The following is a 25,470-nucleotide window of genomic DNA, read 5'->3' as shown; positions in this document are numbered from 1 at the left end:
GGAGTTCTAGATAGATATTCTGCAGACCTGCTAGGATACAGTTAAAAAAGAGAGGACTTTTTTTTTCATGTGGTCAGAAAAATTCAAGATATCTATTAAGGAGAAGTGAGTCCCAGACCTTAGAGATCACTAAAACATTGAGTCTGCACTTGTCAGTGTAGAGCTTTGCAGGTAAGCTACTGAATAAGATTTGTCTTTCTAAATGCCATAGTAAACTCACATAGAGACTTTCTAGACATGTAAAAAATACCAAGTGAGCGATCTTGAGGACACATACTGCAGATGGGTGACATAAACAGGATAAATAAGAGCTCTGCCTAAACAGAAGGGGGAAATTGCACAAAACATATTCACACCAATTTGACACATATTTCCTCACGGACAAGATGTAGACAAAATAGGATTCCTAGTTAAATTTGATGCATTTTTTTATAACATAAATTATAAGATTAGTGGAAAAAATCTTGATGCTTTGTAGTTTAAAACATGATCAAACTGGTTTGCACACTTCTCCATTTGAATGAAAATCTCACTTATCTCCCCAGGATAAGTACTGGCTGAGGATGCTGGCCAGGCTTTAAATCAAACTGGCATAGTCTGTGTTGGGTTCTCTGGCTACAGACTTGGGAGATAGCCTATCTGAAAGAAAGTCTTGCACCTGGGTAAACACAATCTAAGACTGCAGCACAGGCTGGGATCTACCCAGCTGGGGAGCAGCTCCATGGAAAGGGACCTGGGGCTTCTGGTGGACAGTAAGATCAATGGAAGTGAACAGTGTGCTGCTGTGACAAAGAAAGCCAACAGAATGCTGGTTTATATTAACAAGGGGATCACCACCAGAGCTAGATGTCATTATCCCACTCCACTCCACACTTGTCAGGTCACACCTGGAATACTGTGTTCAGTTTTGGTCCCTGCTATACAAAATAGATGTGGACAGGCTGGAGAGGGTTGAGAGGAAGGCCACTGAAATGATCCAAGGACTGGGAAGCCTGCATTATGAGGACAAGCTGAGAGAAGTGGGTTTGTTCAGCCTCGAGAAAAGAAGGCTCAGGGGAGACCTTATCACCATGTTCCACTATTTAAAGGGTGTCTACAAAGTAGATGGGGGCTCCCTTTTTACAAGGAGTCACATGGAAAAGATGAGGGATAATAGGTACAAGTTAATCCTGGAGAGTTTCCAGTTGGATACTAAAGGAAAATATTTCACAGTGAGAACAATCAGCCTCAGGAACAATCTCCCCATGGAAGTGGTGGGTTCACCAGCACTGGACACTGTTAAGATTCAGTTGGAGAGGATGCTGAGCCATGTCGTCTAGACCATGCTTTTGCCAAGAAAGCTTGAACCAGATCATCATTAAAGCTCTTCCAATGCGGTACTCTATGATTCTATGGCAAAACTGCCAAATTACTTTGAAAAGCCCTAAGGGACAGTGACTGACTGGAATCCCTGAACTGTGCTGTACAGTAAGAAATAAGGCTTTTGTCACATTGTCACCAGAATTAACTCCATTTTTACAGAGCTGTATTTGGGCATTTTTTTTTTTTTTACTTTTTTATTTTTAATGTAGAAACATAGCAAAAATAGATGAAGATTAAAGGAGTCTCCCATTTGAATCATAAAAACTATTGCAGCTTCCTTTTTAGTGTAAACATCTAAATTTGAATTAAACATGACATCCACTTATTTCTGCATACAAGGCTGGCTTACCACTCAATAACATACTACAAATACAGCTTAGATAAGACATGTGGTTTGCTTGCACATACGCTGGAACACAAACATGCCATGCAAAAACACAAACAGAGAAGGAGAGTGAGGTGGTCATTTACCCTAATTGCTTGTTTGGGGTATTTTGTTAGTTTTGATATTTGTTGTTTTTTGTCCTGCCTCAAAAACATTTTATAGGCGAAGCCAAATAAACACACAATAAATATATGAATTAGGTATGCTGAAAATATGTGCACTGCTCAGATTCAGATTTTAGCAAGAATGAAATCCACGTGAAACTGCACTCTAACAAGAGAAATGGAAGCATCGTATAATGGTACTATTCAGCAGAAGCTGTGTCCTAAGGACAGCAAGCAGGAGGGGTGGCTGGCTGCTTCACACAGCTTGCACTTCATCATCATCATCTGCATATGCAGAATCCAAATGGACTGGTTCACAATATTGGGAGTCAGAAATTGCAGTGCTTCAAGTTAGTTTATTCTTCAGGAAGAGTGCTTAAGTTATGTCATCTCAATTTCCAAAGACTTCAAAACCAATTTTCTAGCCCTGATATGAGATAATTCAGGCCTGGCTGCAAAATCTAAGGCTGAGTGGGGGCAAGAGGCTCCTCTTAATGTTGTGCCCACATTATAGGGCGTGACAGAAACCAGAAACTGGCTTACAGCTTTGCCCAGATAGGCACTGGGTTCTCAGTGGTTTGCATCTCATTGAAAAGCTGACTGCCATCTGGGGGATGATGAGACATCTAAGGGAGGGAGTGGGGACTGTGGCACTGTGGGCAGGCTGGGATTTATGATTGAGAGAGCAATCAATTGAAATTGTTGTTCGAGTCGTGGGCTACAGAGGAGGGGGCTGTTTTTCCCAGAGCATTTCTTTATTTCTGAGAACATGTACCTTAAAGGATTTTTACGAAGAGCTACTTGAAACCACTTGTTCTATCACATGGTAGGCAGAAATTAGGAGCCGAATAAAGTAGCGTCTTTATTTAGTGTCTAAGCTATTGTCTTAGTGTTCCTGAACACCACATTTTTCTCTTCCTGGTTCTTCTAAACAGCGAAGAGTTTTCCCTAATTAGTCAAAAGTACTTCTGTAATATTGGAAGTTCTGGAGAGTTCAATCTCCTTAATTTCAATTGAGCTTAACCAGATGGAAGAGGATTGGCTCAGAAAAGCTACAGTCCCTGGTAACTCCATTATTATAGACATAAGAAAGGCTGGTTATTGTCCTCCTTGGACTACCTAACTAAGCAAGTTAGACTTAGGAAGACACAGCAAAGGTTAAAAAAACATTTTTCCAACATAAATCTTACTAGCAAGTATTTCAGGTTTGTTTCCAAATAACCCAATTACCTTCATATGGTAACAAATCAAGTTATTCCATTATGGCATATTGATGAAGAAAACAGTACTTGGCTGTCCTATGATAAGAGATCAAAAAGACAGCTCAAAACAAGTGTGGATTACTATACATAGCTAATGCACACCAAGATATGCTCTGTACTAATGTACCTAGAGCTTTCCAGCTATAGTAGCTATTTTGCACAAGAACGTACTTTATTTTTTCATGCCACCTTTTCAGCATCTCAGTTCCTGGACATACATTTTATTAGGTTTGAAAGAAGCCTTTGAATACTTAGAGTCTGCTCTGTTGAAGTCACCTGCGTTAGATCACCCAGATTACAATATTCCTTCTGTCTGAAATGCATTAGCACCCAAGGTGAGGTGCTTTCACGACTTGGAAAGACAGAATCATCATAACCGTCGCAGAATATAGGGCGGAAAATGAACAGTTAATACCAAGGTTTTGGTATTGATTTTTAAACCAGCATTTTCAATTTTAATCCAGGCAGTATTCAGAGGTATTATCTGATTACCTGTGTATCTTGCAGTATGCAGAGGTATTATCTGATTACCTGTGTATCTTGCTGTGCATCACCAGTATCGTATCACAGTGCCCGTGCTTTTTGAGCAAACTAGAAACAAGATATTTTGTTGCACGACAAGGGTAGCTAACTGTGTCTTAATGATGGTGATGTGAACCAAGACCCACTGAATTCAGAAACTTCGTTCAGGATTGGTGCATGGGCTAGAATCAGAATCAGCTGACTAACTCAAGGAATGGGAAGTATTACTATTTTTCCATATTCCCTATAAATATGCTGTAGGAACACAGGCTTTTTCCAACTCCCATGAAAGTATCACAGCACCTTTGGAAGGGGTCAAGTAAGATCAAGACCTCTTGTGAGAGACCTAGGTACTTCCCTGCTCAGCAAGCTTAAACGTTTTCCAGAGACTGAACTCATACATCTAACATGGGTAATCTGCCTAAGGAAATCATGTAGATACTGATGTAGTGGACCATCACAGGATGCCAACAGGATGTACAAGATATAGAAACACAGGACAACTCAAGAAATCATCTGTATTGTATTGCCCCAAACAACCTCCAAGCTTCAATTCTTTAATCCTACTATAACATAGCAGAAAATTTAGGTGACAGAATAATAGTGGACAGCTCTGAGCAACTGGCCTGTATTAGGTCTGACAGAATTCAGTCCTAAAGAAAAACAGAGTATGGATTGGCCAGAGTGTTACTCTGTGGTTTTCCTCCTAAGATGAGGCAGTTTGACTGTGGGTCACTGTGACAATGGCACAAGAAAAGAATCTACTGCAGAGCAGGGGCTTGGTTTGTGCATTGAAGGAAGGGCTGGATTAAGCCAGAAGATGTAGGACTTTGAACCAGACAAGAGCTTAACTCAGTCAGAAGAGTCCAGAGCAATTTAGCAGTGCCATTGTTGGACTTTTCATACATGAATCATTATTTAGCTCTAAGCAAGGCTATAAAACAAACAAGCATCCGTGACTAAGGAATAGGTCTGTCTTCTGGTCAGCTTAGAGAATATTAGTGAGTGGGTGTGCACATATGACTGGAAACAATCAAGTTAGTGCAGCTTAATGAGCTACTATTAATCAGTTTTGACTGCATTAGCTGACACATATAAACTCTTAGCTTGTTGCAAGTGAAAATAAAATGTATTACCTTGAATTGTTTTTAAGCAGCAGACACTTGGTTGCTTGCATTTCCTTGCCCCCTATGCTTAAACGCTGAGAACTGATATGATTGTTTCTGAAGAATAAGAACACCTAACTTTCCATGTGAATCTCATACTCACGCAGATTGAAAGATTTCCTCTATTTCAAATGACAGCAGAGCTGCTGAGGACAGCTCCTATGCAAGTTAACTTCCCAGCCCGAGTGAGCTTGCTCTCAGCTAGCCACAGAAAGATTGCCTCAGCTTCAACATTTAGAAAAAAGGGTCCAGTAACAAAATCCAAACATGTCTAAATAAATGAGAATAAGAATAAATGAGAAGACTTCAGGAAAAACAAGGCAAACCCATCAGAATTTTGGATCGTCCATTTTCAAGGGGATGAACTCTACAGCTAACACAGCATAAGCACCATTGCAAGCATACAGAGCATTGTTTGTGCCCTGAGGGGTGAAAGGACTAATGTTCTTTTGAGTTATGAAATAAATTCAGCCTGTGCATGCAGGTGATCACTGACCTGGAAAAATAGTCTAAAAGGCATCCCCAAAAACGTTCAAGTCCCTCTTTACAAAGTTCCCTTTCTCCAAACTGCTCCCATCTTTCTGTATTGTGTGCACACACATGCACACACAAAACACACTTATCCTCCTTTCTCTCTGCTACAGATCTGTGTAGCAAGCCGAGAGTTGAATGGTGTGTGATGTAGCTGAAATTCCAGCTAAGAACCTGTTTTCGCATTATGTTTTTAATAAGATGCCACCATTGACTGAAGAGGTTTAGTAACTCAGTCTGCTCTGTTTAGCACAGGAGCAGTAACTTGCCATTTCATTTCCAACAGCCATTATTTTCAGAAGAGGGGGGAAAATAGCCTGACACATTAAAAGTGTTTGAAGGGGAAGTGATGTGCTTAACAACTGAGAGTTATATTTGGAAAATTATTATGTTCCAGCATTCGGACATAAAGCCAATAACAATACTGTATTGTCTGAACATAGATGAAATCAATTTGCATTTCATTAAAAAAGATCCTGATTCAATTCAATAATAAAAAGGCATATTAGAACACCTCAGAATTTCCTGAGTTAAAAAGCAGATCAAAAGAAGCCTTCTCAATCCAAAACTGTTCTCTTTTTGTTTATAGCATAACTGCTTTCCTGATCAACAAATTAAGTTAGTGCAAACTTAGTATATTTAAATTTAAGCCAACTGGATATTACTGAAGTCTTTGTTTTGTATTCCATTTGTAAAACATCCGAAGCAATTGGAAAGGACAGAGTGGTCTTTTTTAAAAATGTTTATAACTTAAAAAGAATTGTAAGGAACTTAGCAATTACTCTAGCTTAGTTTAAGTTGCAACCTGGAGATTTATTCAATTTAAAATATCTTAAGACCAAAAAAGCAATACCCAATGAAGCAAAATATTTTCTTATTTTTTCTAAAGCCATGTAAGTACATTTCTTTCCATACGCAAAAACATGTTTCAAGAAATTTAATACATTTTTTCATAAAAAATTGTTTCTAAGCTGAAACCAACATTGAAAATGCATCTTCAAAGATTTTTTTTTTTTTAAGCAAGTAGACTTTGAAGTTTAAATCATAGAATCATAGAATAGTTAGGGTTGGAAAGGACATTAAGATCATCTAGTTTCAAACCCCCTGCCGTGAGCAGGGGTGCCTCACATTAGACCATGTTGCCCAAGGCTCTGTCTGACCTGGCCTTGAGCACTGAATAGTTCTTTTCATCCAGTAATACCTGTGATATGCAATATCACAGATTCTGAGAAATCATCAGGAATTTCAACAGCAGTTTATCTAGAAAGAAAGGCGATTATTTCTAATTTTTTAAACTGAGGTCCAAATTACTCTGCCTTGTAATTGCACATCTTTTCTGGTCCCCTAGAATCTCGATCAGAACCCTTGAGAGAAAAGGGGTTTTGCTCTGTAACTTCAGATGCACACAGCATTTTATTAATAAATCAAGGTCTTCCTGGCTCAGAAAGGATAAACTGTATCATTAGTAATTTGGCTTCCTGTAGTGGATGAGAAAACATACCTTCATTTTCTGATGGTATATTAAAGGCTCAGGTGAACCTTGTTAACTCTCCAGGCTTGCCGACTTTGCCTGTAGTACATTTTGAAGTACATTTTGCTTATGAATCTGATCCAGATTGAATAGAATACCATTTTTTAAAAAGCTGAGCAGACCGTCGAGAACTGGGAAACAGTTTACCTCAAAAATTCTCTTCTCTGGCAGCTCTTTGTCATGCCAGCTAAAGGGGTATTTCAGCCTACTTGTAGCTTCAGATTGGTATCAGACCTGCCAGTTACTGATAAATTAGGAAACACTCTACCTTGTAATTTCCCTTTATTTAAGGTAATTTTGCAGCCAGAATAATTCCATTATTCTTTACTCTTTGCAAAATTACAGATTATTTCCTTTTATTTTGAAAAAAACCCCAACCAAACAAAAAAAAAAAATTATAAATCACACAATTATTTCTCCAGTGATTGAAGAATGGGATAATTCATTCTGACAAAACCAGCCAAATCTCTGTATGTCAGTATCCATGTTTATCGAACTACAGAGGTTCTTTTCATTGCAACATAATCCACATTTAGGTTTTATTATTCAAAGAGGTGGTCTGTTTGTTTGCTTGCTTGTCTGTTTGTTTAATGTGGAGCCAAAGTTTACAGGTACATTCAGTTACAGTCTACAAAGCAACACATCCTCTGGAGAAGGCAGGATAATACTGTATTTACTGGGGAAAAATCCTAGAGTAAATTGCATCCTCTTGACATTTCTTTTACCATGGACAGCAGAAGACGGATGCTGCTACCTGCAAAAGGTGTTGGCAGAACAGCAGTAGGTTGGCAAGTCTGCGGAATGGGTGTACTGGTGGCCATTTGGCTATTTGGTCGATCACCAGGCCAATGACTCTTCATTCAGTGTTCCCTAGTGGGCTCTCGTGCTTAAAATATAGAAGCAAGGTCTAATAGAAATTACCAGATTTTGTGTAATTATATTAATTAAAGCTTATAGTGGTATTTCATCTGACTGAGGAAACAGTGCTGAGCCTCTCTGAAGCCCATAAGACTTCCCACACCACCTACTTTTTCATGGAGTGATGTTCAGTTGGCCAAATCCTAGAAAGGCCAGGACGTTACATCCCAAGCTGTGTTCTGCAGCCTTGTAGAAACGGGGAAAGCGTAGACTTCCCAAACCTTTTTTCCTTATGTACATTCAGAAGACCTAGTGGAGCTCAGACAGGCTGCTGTACCCGGATTGTTTTGGTCCTCTGGTCTGGTCTGCTACACTCCTGTCTGCTTCTTCAGGATCACAGGGAGACTAACATGGTTTTCTCCCTTTATAGTGGCAGTTAAAACATGCCCTAGGTAGTGAAATGCTTATTGGCTTCCTTCTAGTGTTCATGAGATTGCTAATGGTCTCATTGAAGAATCCATTCTTAACCTAGTTAGAGACCTGGGTTTTGCTAAAACAGAGATTCTCTGCTAATTCAATCTCCTGCTCCATTAATCAGGGCAGAGATCCCTTAGCAAGAAAGGCATAAAAAGTGTTACCACTTCTGATTTTGTCTGCATGTGCAAATTCTGAGAAGCAATAGGACTTCAAGCAGGTGAGTATAATGTAATCACGCCTCCTCTGCAAGACATCCACGAAGTTCCCTGCTTTACTGATGTCTTCAAATGTAGACCTGACAATTCTTCCAATACAGTGCTGATGATTTTGCTCATCTTTCAGCTAGCTTCTGTTCCCTTTGTTGCAATAGTGCTGTTGGGGACTTCAAAGTTTCTATTCTTTATTCTCCTTCCCTTTAAACTTATTTTACTGTCTCTCATCACAGATCCTGCCCTGTAATTCCTTATAGGGGCTTATTCATCCCCACTGTCTCACTCATTCACTTCTTTTTCTCTTGCACATCCTCATCTGTCTGTTGGAAACCCATAGTCGTGCTTCACACACATCTGTGCCCTCCTGCCTTGGACCTTGCATCTTGCTGTCTAAACCACCTGCCTCTCTGGTTCACAGCCTTGAATCTCCTCATATCATCTCCACGTCCTGCTTTTTGTCCACTAGGACTGTACTATTGATTCCAAGAAATAATAATAATAAAAAAAAAAGCTACTGATCCCACTCCTTAATTTGTTTTTATTTTCTTACTATATGTCTGCTTCTTCTGCCTCAACTGCATCCACATTTGTCCAACTAACCTCCTCTCATCTTAGTGGCCTTGTGCTCATCCTTTTATTCTTTCCCAAAGCTAATCTGGCTCCTCACTTTAAAATATACTTAGCATCTCTGATTTTTTAAAACTTTCGACCTCCCTCTTTTCTGCCTTTGTTTCTGCTACTTTCCATCTCAGCCCACTGAATGAAAATCCCTTTGGCTGCTCTGTGAGGTTTACTACTTTGGGCACAGGGACTCATGCTGTACCTTTGCCTGGGGATAGTATCTAACTGTATTAGTTTCTTGGTTATTATCTTATGCTTCAACTTGTTGTTTGTGGCAGAGCTCATCTTTCCACCTTGGGCTCGTAAAGAACTGAGCACGACTGTGTTACCTTACTTGCTGGAGCTGCGCAAATAATAGACACACGGATGAGTTTGGTACTTTAGCACTGCCATCTGCTGGCTGTCTTTTATTACAACATTCCGCGTTTGACTAAACTTGAAGTTTTGTTTCATCTGCTGCTACTGAAGTGGAATGTATTACTGTAAATGCCAGAAAATCATCGTGTTATATTCCTTACAAATACAAGACGCACGCCTTCTTCTTTCTGTTTGGCTTTACAAAGTGAAACATAGAGGCTGGTAACTCTAGCACTGAAGAATGAGGGAATTCTAGGTTAAACTGTTACGTAATATTAATTCACCTGCATTACCTGGATGATGTGTATGTTTTGTAATATTTTAGCTCATGCTCAAGCAACATGCAGTACTGAAAATTAACCATATAGGGAATAGGCTATATAGAAATAGAATGATTTGTGAGTAATCTAAAATTTGTGTGGTACTTGCCCTGACAACTTTTCCAGCCTCTATGTCATTTAGGAATGTCCTGAACCAGACTGGCTTCTCTATTTTAATACTTTTCAGTGGGTTTCCTTTCTATGAGCACATTCAGTTTCTCCTTAAAGCCATAAATAAAAAACTTCATGGCATTTTTTTTCTTGCTATTTTATCTTTTTTAAGTTTTCCCTCTTTCATTCCTTGGTTTTCTTTTACTTCATTTCTGTGATATAATCAAGCTTATTATAATTAGGCTTACTGATATATGATTAATATTCCTTTGTTAAACCAACTTGCCTCTTACATTTCCTAATGTGCTCCCATCCTGAGCAGTAGCAGGAATACTTTACCTTCTTAGAACAACAGCGCCTTTGTGACAGGAGACTGTGAAAACTTATCCAGACATAAGGAAAAAAATGCTATACGCAGATGTGTTTTAAGAAAAAACCGAAAGGAAGAATAGATACAAATATCCAAAGGAAGAAGTATGCTTAGTGTTTCAGTAATTCAATTGTTTATTCAATTTACTGCCATGTGCTGAAATATTACCCAGAATTCTAGGAAATGCAGAAGTGGATTATGAGTTCAAGGATGGAGCACTAATTGAATTCTTAATTGAAATGACTCATCTAAGCCACACAATGACCTGGATTGTCCCCCTGAAGGTAAAAATTTTTCCAAATGCTATCCTGGCACAGGTGCCACACTGAAAGCTTCACTGTGGTCCTTCTAAAAGAAAGGCTATTTGTCAGTGGAGAATTTTCTGGAAGGGGGTCACTATTTCCAAGTAAAATGCATTTTTATTTGCGACAAAGAGAGATGGATTGGCCATTTTCTTACTCATTTTGTCTCAACCAAAATCAGTCACACTGGGCACAAAGCTTAAAAAGTTCTTCAGTCTACATGCTTAACTGAGATATGGACCTTACACAAACCCTCTGTAAAGGCACGAATCTTTCTCATCTTGACACTTACATAGAAAGAGAGCTATAATTAGATGTTCTTATCAACATTTCTAAAAAATACATGTAAACTGAAAATAGGAGTGTTCATATATAATGACTGCAAATTAAATATCAGGTGAAATTTCACTCATTATTACAAAAACCTTTTTCCTTTGCTGTTTGTACTCTTATTTTTTAAAGAGCATATTGATTGGGTGTTGCCTCATTAAAAAACAGCTTTGACGTTAATACTGGATTTTTAATGTTTTAGACCTCCTTGCCCCTTAGGGGACTCTTACAAGCCTGGTCCTTTATTTTAGTGATTTATAATTGAACCATGAACTCTTACTTGGCAGTGAAATTTGGAGCAGATAAGGCAAACAAACAAACAAATCAGTTATTCTTAATTTCTACTACTTAGAAGCGTCTAGAAGCTATCATCTAACATGTTTTTCACACGTTACAAATAAACAGAGATTTGCAATTGAATTCCATTACCCATGCAACTTGGGGTACACACGTACTTGGAAAATACGAGCCACCAGGAGAAAATACACACAACAGAAAAGAACAGTCAGAAAGAATAACTTTACAAAAGCCTTTTTTTAAAATTTTGCCTTTTACTTAAAAGGGTATTTGGAGTAACCTTTGCTTCTCTTGAATTCATTAATTTCTGTCAGCTGGTAAATCTTTTCTCCAAAAACATAAAAATACCTGGTGGAAATAAATGGAATTGTTTTCTAAGAACATTAAGAAGCAGAAATTGAGTTTATATCACTTCTCTTGAAAAGAACTTATTAGCCATGAAATCAGAGTTCTCCTTAGTGTTTGGATACAATAGTATTGACTGTTTTCACTATTCTGTCAAAGCTAATAAATTGCATAAACACACCAAGTACACCCGCATGATATACTTACTTTCAGAAAACTGCAAACCCAAGTACAAGCCTCAGTAAAGAAATAAACAAGCAATTATCCATTACTTCAATAGCATAAGTAATTACTGTCTTTGATTTTTAAAGGAAATCTCTTGTGGCTGGAAAAATCACACAACAGGACAAAACATAGGCTAAAAGTGTTTTGTAATGTACTTACATATCACTGGCAATGGAGGAGTTCCTGGACATGGACTTTGGAGACAGGTCATAGTCACTGTCTGACCGGTAAAGGAAAGACTCCCTGCGTTGACTGTGGACAAAATTTGCCTGAAGAATTAGCCCTGATCCAGGGCTTGTCATGGGATCCAAAGGACTTCGTCCTGATGACGTACCATTGTCTACATCAAAACTGCAAAAAGAAAGAATAAAAATATTTATGCCATTGACATAAGAATTTTGAAAGTAATAAAAACTTTTCTGACAAATTTATCATTAGGTAATTGCTTCTAGTCAAGTCCACTGCTAAACCAAAACACACTTTAAAATTGCTGACAAAAAGAACAACTCTGAAGGAAAATAAATTTTGTAGAGAAAAATCACTATTAGGAGTACAGGAAACATTATGCTTCTCTGCATGTAGAGATCTGTGAGCTCTGCACTTGAGGGAGCATGAAGTTTCATTGTTTTCTTCTTTGGGCCCCAAGTCTCTTGAGCTGGACCCTCCTTATCCTGTCTCCCACTGTTGAGGCAATTAAGGGCTCTTTTGTTATTGAGTACCTGACCCTAATATTTCATTACTACCCAAATATTTCAAGAACGTATTTTGTCTTATCCCAATAAATGAAACTCTGGAGTGGGATTAAGAGATATATGTGTGCTTGGGCATGTCTGCATGTATTATAGTTGCTATTTTACAAACATATAGAAGAAAAGAATTCTTTGCTCACTGCCAAGCAGCACAACTACTGTGCCCATTCATGCCTTTGAACTAGGCAGTTTAGATCCAACACTTCTAGTTATTGTGTTTGGTATTAAGAGAGGAAAACAGGCTTATCATTCTGAGGGAATACCGCCTTCATGAGAGGCTGAAGGGCAATGGGAGAGGAAGAAAGAGAAGGAGAGAGAAGATGCTCTTTCATGCAGTCTGTAATGTTTCCACAAAGGGCTTTTTAAAATCAGTGTAAAGACCTTGAATGGGAGTTTGCAATCAATTAGAAACTAGCATAGGGTTGGCTGTGCTGAGAGGATGTGCTCATGGCAACCCATGTTGCCTAGCAGCCCGACAGCTGCATTTGGTACCATATGGAGTCTTTTTGGAGCATGTGGCTCCGCTTTTAGACTTCATGTGTTGTGGTATGCGATCCCAGAGGTTACAAATGTGTGGATTAGCAAGGTTATGTCTCCATCTGGTGGGATGGAGCACATTTTATCCAGCCAGAAGCAGAAGATTATTTCTGTTTCCCTAGTTGGTTGTGTCTCTATAAAACCACAGATCAGTTTAGGTTTACAGTACAGTAGGAAAGATATGCATGAGACCATGGCTTCTAACTCTTTGGGCTTGTTTGCCATACTAATGGGAACTTAAATAATACTGCTATGGCATTTAGGAACGAGGAATGAATAGAGCATCTTTCACACTATTTTTTAAACATGGGTCAGTGCTAGCATCATAGTATGTAGACATTGAACCTGTCTAAAGTACTCATTTTGAAACCAGTGTTTTTGTGAAGAACACCCATTGGTTTTCAGTTATATCTAATGACAGGAGAAAAGAAAATATTCTGGACTTGTCAGCTGTCAATTAGACGTCAGCCTGGTGCAGGAGTCACAGCAGGTACATGCTGCTTTCCACACGAGCTTGTTTCTTTCTGTTATCTACCAGTGACCCAAGGCTGCAGTGAGGTTGAAGCTTTATGTTTTACTGATAGCATTCCAATGGCCTTTTTTCCTTTGTTAAATGAACCAGTCAAAGTAACACTTATTGCTTATTTTGACAGAGATGTACATTGCCTGGCACAGAATGGACCTTGGTTTCAAGTTTTATTCCATTGCTTCATTGTTTCTTTGCACAAATTCCTGAAACCCCAATCTTTCTGCTGCTCTCAGATGATATAATTTATTATGTATTCACTTTTCACAATCTGAATATAGAAAAGCAAAATTTTAACTGTTTAGAGAATGGAATTTAAAAGAAATCAACCAAGCTTATCAATTTAATCTTATTTTCACTGTCGTTTCCAGAAAAGTTCATTGTCAGCAAATCCTAACACATACGCTTCTTCCCAAATTTGATTTCTTTTGATTATGCCTAAATATTCTGTGTCCTCAAATGTGCTACTACATGACATGATCTATCTCAAACTACCAAAGCTAATCCATAAGACATCAAAAGAGAGTTCTGCCACAGCCTGTGGGGTGATCTTGGGCAACATAAAGTTCATCTTTGCCTTTCATTTTCCCTGTTCATTGCATCTTTGTAATCCTCGTGAGATCTGCTCACAAAAAAAAAAAAAAAAAAAAAAAAAAAAAAAGAAAAAAAAAGAAAAGAAAACATACTGGAAATGGCATGATAGCATGACTACTACTAAAACATCCTTGCAGCTTCTGCTTTTAATAACCATATTGCCATTACTACTAGCATGACTACTATTATTCACTAGCAATCAGCATCTTTCGAGTCTGAATGGCTGACTATTACAGGAGCACAAAATGCTCACAATATCATTGAAGGGTTTGCAACATCTGTGAGCTCATTGTATCAAATTTTCCTGACACTCCTATTTCTTTAAACAGTTGTGAAAATACTCAGACTCCTAAACAATACACAGTTTGTATGTTTTGTTTTTCTATTGAATGCAGCTCTTTCATGCAATTTTAGGTAAAACAGAACAGGATTGTTTAGTCTTATGCTCAATAAGACTAACTTCTGCAAAGTCGGTATCATTTCAAGCATATGTAAAGTACTCTGAAACGTCTAAAGCAAAAATTAAAAGTGGAAGATAAATAAACGAAGGTAAATGTGAGTCTGTAGTACAGCAGGAAAATTTTGAATGAGTAACTAATGATTTCATTTAAATTAGACTTAATTATTAATCTGATCATAAGGTACTTTATTGGATTAAATAAGCACATGGTTTTGTTTGCAGATTTGTTTATTTTCTTCACCCGGCCTTTGTGAACACGGTATGAATATCTCATGATCAGTGTTATTTCTCCCAGTCAGAACCTAAGGCTTCTACGAATGCCATCACTGTCAGATTATAAAATAATTATTTTATTTTTTTTAAGTGAAAGTCTGTTAGCTGAAACTGCAGTTTCATCAGCTAGGAGAGTCCCTGTGGTTCGCACCACGAAATAACTACACGTATGCGCAAGACGTGCACATCGCGGTCGTGACAGGAATTTTATCCTGTGGTACCAGTTGTGTCCACTAGATGGGTGTAGAAAGTAACGAAAAAGATCCAAATAGCTGCTAGGACTTGGCTCATACTGCTCAACGAGAATGTCTTTTATGTAAATATGTACCAAGAAAAAAGAAGTTCAATTCTACAGTCAAAGGGGGAATGTGAATACGGCATTGGTTTGCCAGAAACGTATGTTTATATTAAAATGTTTCTAAGATGCTACAGCAATTAAGTATCTTGTTTAGTTCTTACTTTCTGAGAAAGTTGCCCACATTTTTACATAGAAAAATTTAGCAGAAATCTAAATGAACAATGTGTTATTGCACTGAAAAAGCAAATAAATTGTTTCTTTGGCTGAATCTTTTTTGCAAGAAATGGAGCTGCTGTGCATACTGCATTAAATGAGCAGAGGATCAAAATGGGGAATTGAAGAACACGAGTTGTTCTTTCTTGCTGCATACACTGAAAAAAAATTAAAACTTTAAGATACAAGATAAGATAAGTCCTTTGATGAACCTGGGAAGAAATATCAGAAAGTCAGCTTTGGTTGATTCATATATACCTTTCCACAGCAAGAATATGCTGTGAATTAAAAAGTGCATGTTCACTTACAAAACAAAAGTTGTTCTCTCACTACTGTGTTCCTCAGCCTTCTTCCACTTTGGTGGATGGTGGTCTTTGGAAAGGAAAAAGGAGCATGGAAATTGTTACTTGAAGGCATAGAAACTTATGTTATTGTTTCACAGGCAGAAACTGCCCATTTAAAGACAGGATTTTCCACCGTTGTTTTGAGGCTAGTTTCAGGCACTTTGCACGACACATGCAAACTGAAGCTGCTTTTAGTGACAGGAGCAATTTGGCACAGCACTCATCACAGAATTTTCTGTGTTCAAAGAGCTTTGCTGCAACTCCACAGATGCCAAAGCTATGAAAAGCCAGTGCTAATTCAGCAACTTCTGCGTCTGCATTTTGACAAAATGTTTTATGACATTAGTGGATACTGTTTATCTTTAGAGCCTGCCTTATTCAGTGTTCAATAATGACAAACATGACATGGGATGAAAGTTCAGCCTTTTTTCCTTTTTTGGCTATATATTGTGTTTGCATGTCTTGCCCACTGTGTATCATCCAGGCTCTGTACGGAGATGGGGATAAGGGTGTTGAACTCTCTTGAGCGACTTATGTTCCCTGTGCTCCAAATAGGACAAGAAGTAATAACACCACAAACAACCCTTAGGAAGATTATTAATGATTTGCTTCAGGCAGTAGTAGGAATCTGTGGCAAGGACAGGAGAGGTTTTGTATCCCAGATCTCTGCAGTACTGCTTTATTGTTCATCAGTTCACAGCTTCTTTACACAGTGAAAAAACTCTCTGTGGACTTGCTTCTGAGTCTTTAAGTAATGCTCTCATACTCTCTAAAAGAAAAAGGGGAAGATCTGTGTACAAAACATAGCTTTTAGTTACATAAGGAGTAATGGCATCGTAATGAATATGCACAAGAGCTTACCATTAAGGCAGCATAGAAAATCTTAATGTTGGTCTTCCTTATTACTGAGAGATCAGCAATTCAATCCAGTAGCATCTTGTTGGGGATTTTTGTTTTGTTTTGTTTTGTTTTTAGAGAAGTAAGCAATAGTAGAAAAAGGAAGAAAATAAATTCCACTCCAAAGGGTTTATTAGTCTTTTTAACAGCATAAACAGCACTCCTGATACTCCCCTTTAAGTTTCTTTCCATCTTCAGCCTATCCTATATTGGAAACTATAGGGAGGGAGAGTTAGGAGCCAAATTAATTCATCCTCTGGGAACATTGTATCTTTTTAAGGCTATCTTTAAGCATTACAGAGGGACAATCAAGTTTTAGAGGAGTAAATTTTGGCCACCTTCAAAGAATTCCATTGTCCTAGTGTCAAGCAGTATCTCCTATTGTCAAGCAGTATCTCCAGCCATCTGTAAGTACTACGATCTACCTACGCATCCTAATGCCCTGACTTCCCTGAAGTCTCTTCTATGTTTTCACCTGGAAGCACAATACCACCATCACACTGAATGAGCGCATGTGGTGTAGGGGCTGTAATTCACTGACATTATCACGGAAGAGCTGCCCTGTAGCAACTGCCTTTGGGCAGATTCTTATTTAGAGCAAAGCAAGGCAATAAAACTTTATTTACCTCTCAAAGGTAAAAGAAAGCTATTTATGGCTTGTGCCCCGGGACAAGAGCCCACCCGGGAGACGGCAGCCTGTAGCTTCTGGGGAAAGGGGAGGATCGAGCCAGCGGTCCCTTCAAATGCAGACTAAAAAGGATAAAAAAGGCAGTGGGCCACCTCAGCTCGCGGGACCCACCTTGGAGGTGGAGAGTTACGGGGTGCCTGTCTCTAGGATGGTTCGGTATGAAAGCCCAGGGTAGGGGAAAGCTCGCTCACTGTCAGATGTGATGCAACAGGCAGAATGTACTGTGCTCTTAGAGCAATTAAGCAATTAACTGCGTTAATTACGGTGTGTCCTGAAGATGTGTGCATCTCAAATCAAAGCAGGACAGTTTACAGTTTTGCTCTTAGGTGTGATGGATTTATTCCGCATTAGTTTTATTATTTTTTTTATATATAAGGACAGGCAATTTCAGTTATTGTGGAAATCACAGTGATTATGACCCAATTCTTCAAAAACTAGAGAGACTCCTGTGGTCCTATGCCATCAGAAAGCATCATCTGTGAGGTTGACACAAATTCTATTACATTAATTTACAGTTCTCAGTCAGAGTCTTACGCAGTGAAAAGAATAAATGAAGACTGAAACAAAAATCTTTTCCTTTGGGAGATTATTTTCATTGATGAATTTTGGTTTATTTTATATGCTAAATATATTCACCAAATTCAGCTGTAAATCTGTCCACAGATTCGGCAGTACACCAAACAATTATAATATTTTCTTTGTGAAATACTTATTTTAGATACACTTTACATTCATCAAATAGACTTAACAAGCACTTTGGTTATGTCTTTATGACCTCTCTTGAGCCTTTTTATTGCCTATCAAGAAACTAAGCATTAAATCGAGCCAACAGCTGACTTGGGTATCCCCTTTTTTGTTAGACATAGTTACCTCCATGTTTAATAAAAAATTAAGATTTCGAGTTTTCTTTATCAGAAAGAAACAAGTTGTCGCTAATCAACCCCTGCCATAGGCTTCTACTGGACTTCAGTTGTTAAATAAGTTCATGTGCAGCATCAGGAAAAAAAAACTGCAAAAATAAATCAGTAGTTTTATATAATTGAATAAAAGGCCTAAAATTTATTCCTTCTATTAATTCTCTGCTTGGGACCTTTCAAAATGTTTCCCAGGCTGAAAGTCTGAAACACAGCACTGCATCAGCTACTAAGAAAGAGAAAAATGACTGCTACTGCTGAACCCAGGACACATTCTTTCAGTATCTTCCCAGTGACGCAGAGAACATGTGCTTTTCCCCTTCTACTTTCTGTCTCTTCCCACATACCTCGTAAAAGCTAAAGACCTCAGGAAGCGGGGAAAAAAGAGAAATATTTATACCAACATTTTAGAAGGAATATCATATCAAGTCTATATTTGAAGAAAAAAAAAATATTTGACCTGTGACCATGTAATTTTCATTTTCTCTATAGCAAAGTTAACAAAAAAATTTGCCTTCCATTGCTTACAAATATTTTCAGTGGATTGCAAGCAAATGATGTTAAACATATGATCTAAATCTGAATTTTCTTGTACCACTAAGAGAATTCAAGCCAACTATCTACTTGTGGCTTTGGGCTTCCAGTTAAGCAATTCAGCAAGCAAGCCTTATGATTATGTCCATTTTTAGAAGTGGTGTGGATAGATTTTCAAGTATCAAAACTCCAAGCAAAAGAAGATGTGACATTTAATGAAATTTTCTTTTAGCAGCAGAACTGGGCTTTTGCTCTTGGTATAACTGTTTCTGGAAACATTTACAGTACAACAAGGCTTCATACTAATATTAAAAGCCCAGATAACAAGCAAATAGGACCTGTGTAGAACAAAAAATACACTGAAGCACAAAGGTTTTCAATAATTAGTCTGCTCAAACATAGAATCATAGAATCATAGAATGGTTAGGGTTGGAAAGGACCTCAAGATCATCTAGTTCCAACCCCCCTGCCATGGACAGGGACACCTCTCACTAAACCATCCAACACAAGGCTTCATCCAACCTGGCCTTGAACACCGCCAGGGATGGAGCACTCACAACCTCCCTGGGCAACCGATTCCAGTGCCTCACCACCCTAACAGGAAAGAATTTCCTCCTTATATCCAATCTAAACTTCCCCTGTTTAAGTTTGAACCCGTTACCCCTTGTCCTGTCACTACAGTCCCTGACAAAGAGTCCCTCCCCAGCATCCCTATAGCATGTTATATAACATGTTAGCAAAGGAACTCCAACTATGTATTTAGCTTCTATCTCATGATTTTCTAGCAAGAATATTGGGAAATGTAACCTATCTCTCAAAACAAACTACTTCATGTTTTGTTATGAAATTTCCAAGCAAGGAGTTTCTCATGACAACTGTTACATATCTTTGGAATTTTTGCTTTGAACAATCTCTTCATACTCAAATCAAGGTGTACTTTTCATAATAGCACCTCATTATTCTTAATTATACCTTAGTGGTGTATCCATTTGGCATGCAAGCCTTTGTTGCATCTACTAAATCAATTTGCTTGCTATGTTTTATACTGAATTCTTTTTCTGATGCCTTTTATTCTTTCCTTGGAGGGGATAATCCCTCACTTGCCAATTTTTATTCTCTGAACTTGGATCTTGTAAATGAATATCCTCCTACTAATGTGATGTTAGGATAAGAATGCCAGATTCCAGATCCTCTTACATGAATTTGATGTCTTGATATTTCTTTGAAGCTGAAATAATTGTCTTATTGCAGTATAGTAAAAATGCACATGAAAATTGCAAGAGAAACAAAATGCAAAATATTTTCAAATAAATGTGGTAATCTTTCCAGGCTTCTACTAGGTTTAAGTCACTTTGTATGGTTCTATTGATCTAATAATCCTACTGGGACTAATATCCCCATTTTTAGACAATAAAAAAAGGCCAGTGAAAACTGTTATCCCAGAGATGTCTGGTAAAATCTGTTGGAGGTTGAGGTCTGAATTATGAACTCTGCATAAAATACTGAAGAATCAGAACTATTTTGAGTAATCTGAGGTGAAGAAAGCTGAGAAATAGAGCCAATTAATGCAGACATGAGAAGGAGTGTGCAGCAAACCCAGGGGTGCTCCTGAACAGCTGACCAGCCACCCGCGAGCTCCTGCTGCTGCAGGCACCTGCCAGACACACTGCAGCTGGGAGTGCAGACTCAGCTGCACCACTGGTGGTTCTCCACTTTGTTATTGTCATTACTTTATTACAGTCTATCTGTCTCCATGCACTTAAATCATTCCATAATGCTGTCTGCACTTAATTTTCCCTAAGGTACCCTTTTTTTCTGGGCCCTAAATATGGAAGTACCTTCAAACTCATAAAAAAAAACCCAAAATCACCTAATTTCTTCAAGAAATTCTAGAACAACACTGGTTTTCCTTCCAGGGTGAGTTTTGATCCAAGTGGCCCCACTTTTTTTTTGTTTTTTGCAGCACTGCCTTCTGGGCAGTACTTGGACACTGGGGTGCAAACCGAACTTGCACTGAGTTTGACTATATAGCATGTATTAACTGTAATTCACAGTACTACTGTTTTATTTTAAATGCATTTGAAACAAATATCAAAGCATTTCAAAATGTTTATTTAGGAATTTATAAAAATATGCAAACCATCTATCAAACATCCTGACTAACCCTAATTAAAATGCAGCTCCCTTAAGATATGAGGGGAACACCTTTCTTTCAGGAAAAACTAGAATATAAAAATGAATGTGAAACCACAGTTGAGAAGCAGATTGCTCTCGGAGAAGGAAAATCCAATACACCCTGAGAGCTTAGTCTCCTCCTTCTGTGAATTCACCCAGATGCCAGTATCAGAAGTGGATAAATTGCTCATATATTTCTTTGAATTGGTGTGATAAAGCAAGTATTGGAAAAAGAGGTAGCTTCTCAGACCTGTAATATTTAAATCAATACCGTAAAGTACTCATGGACAGATCCCATAGGATACAGAAAATAGGTATAAATGTTCCCTACGGCTAACACTAGTATGCATTAGGAAGCTTCCTGGCAAACACATCCTGCTGAAGACTCATCACTTATACCTACAATGACAATGAACACTTGGCACTGTCACAGAAGATATGGTTACACATACCCTGTGCTTAGTGGCAGAGATCCTTGGCAAAGAGTGCCCCAGTCAGACACTGACAGGAAAAAACAGTTGTGTTTACTCCTGGTTAACCTCCCATCCAAGAGCATACAGCATGTTTAATATGGAGTTCAAAAGAGCCAGGAGGTGCGACTGTCATGACAAAAGGAGGTTGCATCCCTCTGCATTATGCAGCTTATAATTTTTTTTCATAGTCTTTTGCACAAGTGGGCTAAAGCCAACTTGTCTTCATAAAGTGTGTCTCCCAGAAAACAGACAAAGGTTGTGGACAGAAAAGTCTAAAACCAAGAAGGCCTATAGCCCAAACTGTAACAACCCTGTCCACAGAAAATAAGGTTGTTTCACCAGTAGAATGTGCACGCACAGATACCTACTAAAAATTAAGGCCAGCTTCAGAGGAATGTGGACAGGAGGCAGCTGGACAAGAAATTGCAGTTGTCGCTTTAGCAAAGAAGTGTTTGCAAACAAGAGCAAAAGTGTTGCTCTAGATTCCCTATGCTAGTGAAAGCTTCATTAAAAGGAGACACAATTGTATTTGACAAGCAAAATTTTTTCTCACTCTGTTGTAACATTCCTGTATTTGCAATAAAGAATTGCTGGCAATAAATCACATATGAATTCTACTTCCACAAAAATTCGTGTTGGGATATGATAGCAACAATTACCATTTAAATCATGGCATGTATTGTTTAAAGCTTAAAAGCTCAAGAACTTCAGAGATCTAAAATTTTTACACTTTGGTTTTTTAAAATTGTTTTGTTGAAATTGTTTCCACTTCAGTTCTTTCCATTTCAGTTCTTTACATTCTGGGTGTTTGGATTTTTTTTTTTCTATTGTAATATTTTTTTACTTTTATTGTATTTTTGTACTTAGTTTATGAAATTTAATAAATTTTTAGTTGTTTCCACTTCCCTAGACTTCTACTAAATGTATCAATGTCCACTCTATGATTTGGGTTCTGGAAATGCCTCCTATAGCTTTGCCACATACAAGCAACAACCTCTAAAGGGAAACAAAAAGGACAGGATCTTGCACTGCAAGGGTGACAAGATTGGAGTATCTTGAGTGTACATGCTCATACTGTATTTTATTTTATGCTTATTGTAGACTCTAAGCACATTCACTGAATACCTGGTACGTCAAGAAATATAATTCTCGCCACTAGTGCAGAGCAAATGATAATCTACAATAATGGAACCAAATGATAATCTACAAATGGAATATTTGGGTCTTTTCTTTCAGGTTTTATTGCATTATTTTCATGCTATAACTAATAACATTACTTAAGATGGCTGCCTGATGCATTATAAGACTGTTTTCTTTTTACCAATACTAAATTCTGTCCACTGGTACTGAAATTTTCCTTTTTTTTTTTTTTTTTTTTGAGGGAAAATGGGTCAACTGTTGATGAGAAAGTGGCAAAGAAATCTGTATTATTTTCATATTTTAAAAATGTCTGGGAGCAATTTTATGAGACATTCTAGTGACTCATCATCTGCAGCAGAAAATGCAATTTAGCCAAGTGTCTGCAAAATGCATTTTTTGCCGATTCTGTGAACATCTTTATAAATTTCAAAAAGTTAGAAGCTTACGCCACCCTTGAGGAAATCACCTCAGAAATGTGCATTATGAAAACAAATATTGAGTGATACTGTCTTATTTTTAAAAAACCTCCTGCCTTGTTCAGGGTCTAAGAAGTCTCCGCAGAACAAGCCGTTGTCAGTGGTATACTTGTCTCATTCACTATAGAAGATAGCTAGTGAATCAGGCAAAGGTCAACAGAAAGGTAAAAGTGCTTTTATCATCAGGAACTCGAAATAATATTTGCTCAAGCTTGCAGAGCACCTGGTACTGAACTAGTCACGCCAAGTCTATCACGTCACTAATTACATGTTCATCATTCTTGAGGTATATGCTTTGAAATGCTATTGCCTGAGCTATGTGGGCATCAGTAGTTAAAAATACAGATTAATTCAAAACATCTGAGAAGCTACTGAATGGATTGAAGACCCATCAGATCAACAGTTCTGTCTCTAGTACTGGCCAAAAGCAAATGCCAGTGGAAGAGAGTAAGAAGTGTGTTGAAAAAGTATAACCCCAGTGTATCCCAGCCCTTCAGCATTCCCTCACCCTTTCATGAAAACTGTGCTCTGAATATATGAGTCACCCTGTGACAAGCAGATCAAAAAGCCCAAAGCCCTAGAAATCTCATTTTGCGTATTCAGTTTAGGGAATATTTTCCCTTTAATCTCTGTGTTTTAATTCTCCGTATGTTAAGTAAGGGTGATAATACTTCCTCATATCACATGGGTAATACGAAAATTAATTTAATCATCTCTGAGAAGTAGTAAGGTGCCACAGTGATGAAGGCCATAGAAAAGCCAATGAAAGTACTGTAACTGCTTTTCCTGAAAAACAGGAAAACAGCAGGTTGTCAACACAGCATGTGGTCATGTGATGCACAGCAAGAAAAGAAAAGAATTCCAAATAGCTCATGAATTGAGATGCATTCATTCTGTGCACCCAGTGAAGTAAAAGCAGCATGGAATCATACAGGTAAACTCTTTATCAGACTATTTATGCACAGGACTAAACCAAGATTCCTAAGTCAATAGGAAAGTTAGCATTTCCTTCCTTTCTGCTTGAATTTTTAATTGTAACATGGACATGAGGTTATTGTGTATATCGTTGTGTGCATGTTGGAGAGATGGTCTAATCTCTCTAAATTCTTATATCTGCCATTGTCCTCCAATTTTCTTTTTCAGCCTGCTGTCACTATCAGTAGCCATTAGTGGTAGACAATCAGAAATTTCAGACAAATGCAGTATTGCAGATTTGCTTTCTAGTAGTCAGTATATAGATGAACACACAATGACACCCCTACTGGACAAAATTTGAAAGAAATGAAAAAGTGGGGGCGGGGGGGAAAGAGTGAAAGTGATGAAGCACATCTGTTTGAGTAAGTGCAGCAATGATCACCCAATAAACTACATGATAGTTTACAAGATAACTGCAATTACAATATTAGATACTAGGAAGAAATTCTTCCTTTGAGGGTGATGAGGCCCAGGCACAGGTTGCCCAGAAAAGCTGTGGATGCCCCATCCCTGGCAGTGTTCAAGGACAGGCTGGATGGGGCCTTGAGCAACTTGGTCTAGTTGGGCGGTGTCCCTGCCCATGAGACAGGGCTGGAGCTGGATGATCTTTAGGGTCCCTTCCAACCCAAACCATTTTGTGATTCTACAATATTGGTTACAATCCCTGTGCGATTAACTTCATCTTCTGCAAACTTCAAGATTATTGGAACATTTCAGTCATAGTCTCATTATGATTAATTACTATTGTAATATCAGTGTGTTCTAACTAAAACCACTTGTACTCCTGTATCATCTATGAAATTCCTGTAAGTCACTGTAAGATCCCTATTGTGTACGACTGTTGGATTCTGGAAGCAAAAACTATGAAGCAAAAGCTATAAAACTATAAATCCAGTACTTTGACTATTAACAAAATAAAGAACATATTATAAGGTGTAAAATCACCAACCATATTATGCAACTCTGATTTGGTAGAATAACTAAATGACCAGAAGTCTAGAGTTCTCAAGAACTATTCACAAATTAACTAGAAACAAGTGAAAAAACCCCACTAGCTGCTACAGTTTTGAAATGCCACACAAACAGCTAGGCTAAGCATGTCCCACCAAAGAAATCAGTCTTTCTCTGTGGAGGAATGTGGTAATAGAAATATCAGTTTTCCCTCTTTATTTGTAACAAGACATTTTTTCCAATATGAAGCAAACTTGGAAGCAGATTTGATGGAGTGGGTTGAAACAGGAACTGAAAAAAAACCCTCAAACATTTTTATAAATGTGAGTGATTTGGTAAGCCAAAACTTGTTAACTGTGTATTACAAAACAAAAGCAAACATTCTCCTCCTAAAGCAATACCAAGATGTTCCACTAAAATTTATTACTCGTTCTGTCCTATAAGGAAATATGTATCTATAGGACTATCAGTACCTTCAAGGACAGCTCAGGCTTTTCTCATCAACTACAGACTTATCTGTAAGCACAAGATGATTCCAGGGAATGAACTTTGTGCTCCAGTTCGA

The 25,470-nt window shown here is 38.0% G+C and overlaps 1 protein-coding gene across 2 annotated transcripts in view; it reads right to left on the bottom strand.

Moving 5' to 3' along the window:
• The window catches only part of LOC136004829 (3',5'-cyclic-AMP phosphodiesterase 4D), a 353,696-nt gene that overhangs the window by 112,789 nt on the left and 215,437 nt on the right, over nt 1–25,470 (bottom strand). For both annotated transcript variants that reach the window (XM_065661714.1, XM_065661715.1), the window contains exon 2: nt 11,848–12,039. In XM_065661714.1, the coding sequence (XP_065517786.1) occupies nt 11,848–12,039 (192 nt within the window). The remainder of the gene's footprint in view (nt 1–11,847; nt 12,040–25,470) is intronic.

This window comes from Lathamus discolor, chromosome Z (assembly GCF_037157495.1).
Source record: "Lathamus discolor isolate bLatDis1 chromosome Z, bLatDis1.hap1, whole genome shotgun sequence".
NCBI classification, from domain to species: Eukaryota; Metazoa; Chordata; class Aves; order Psittaciformes; family Psittacidae; genus Lathamus; species Lathamus discolor.
Note: the sequence above shows the minus strand (reverse complement) of the source record. Positions and strands in the feature narration are given on the sequence as shown.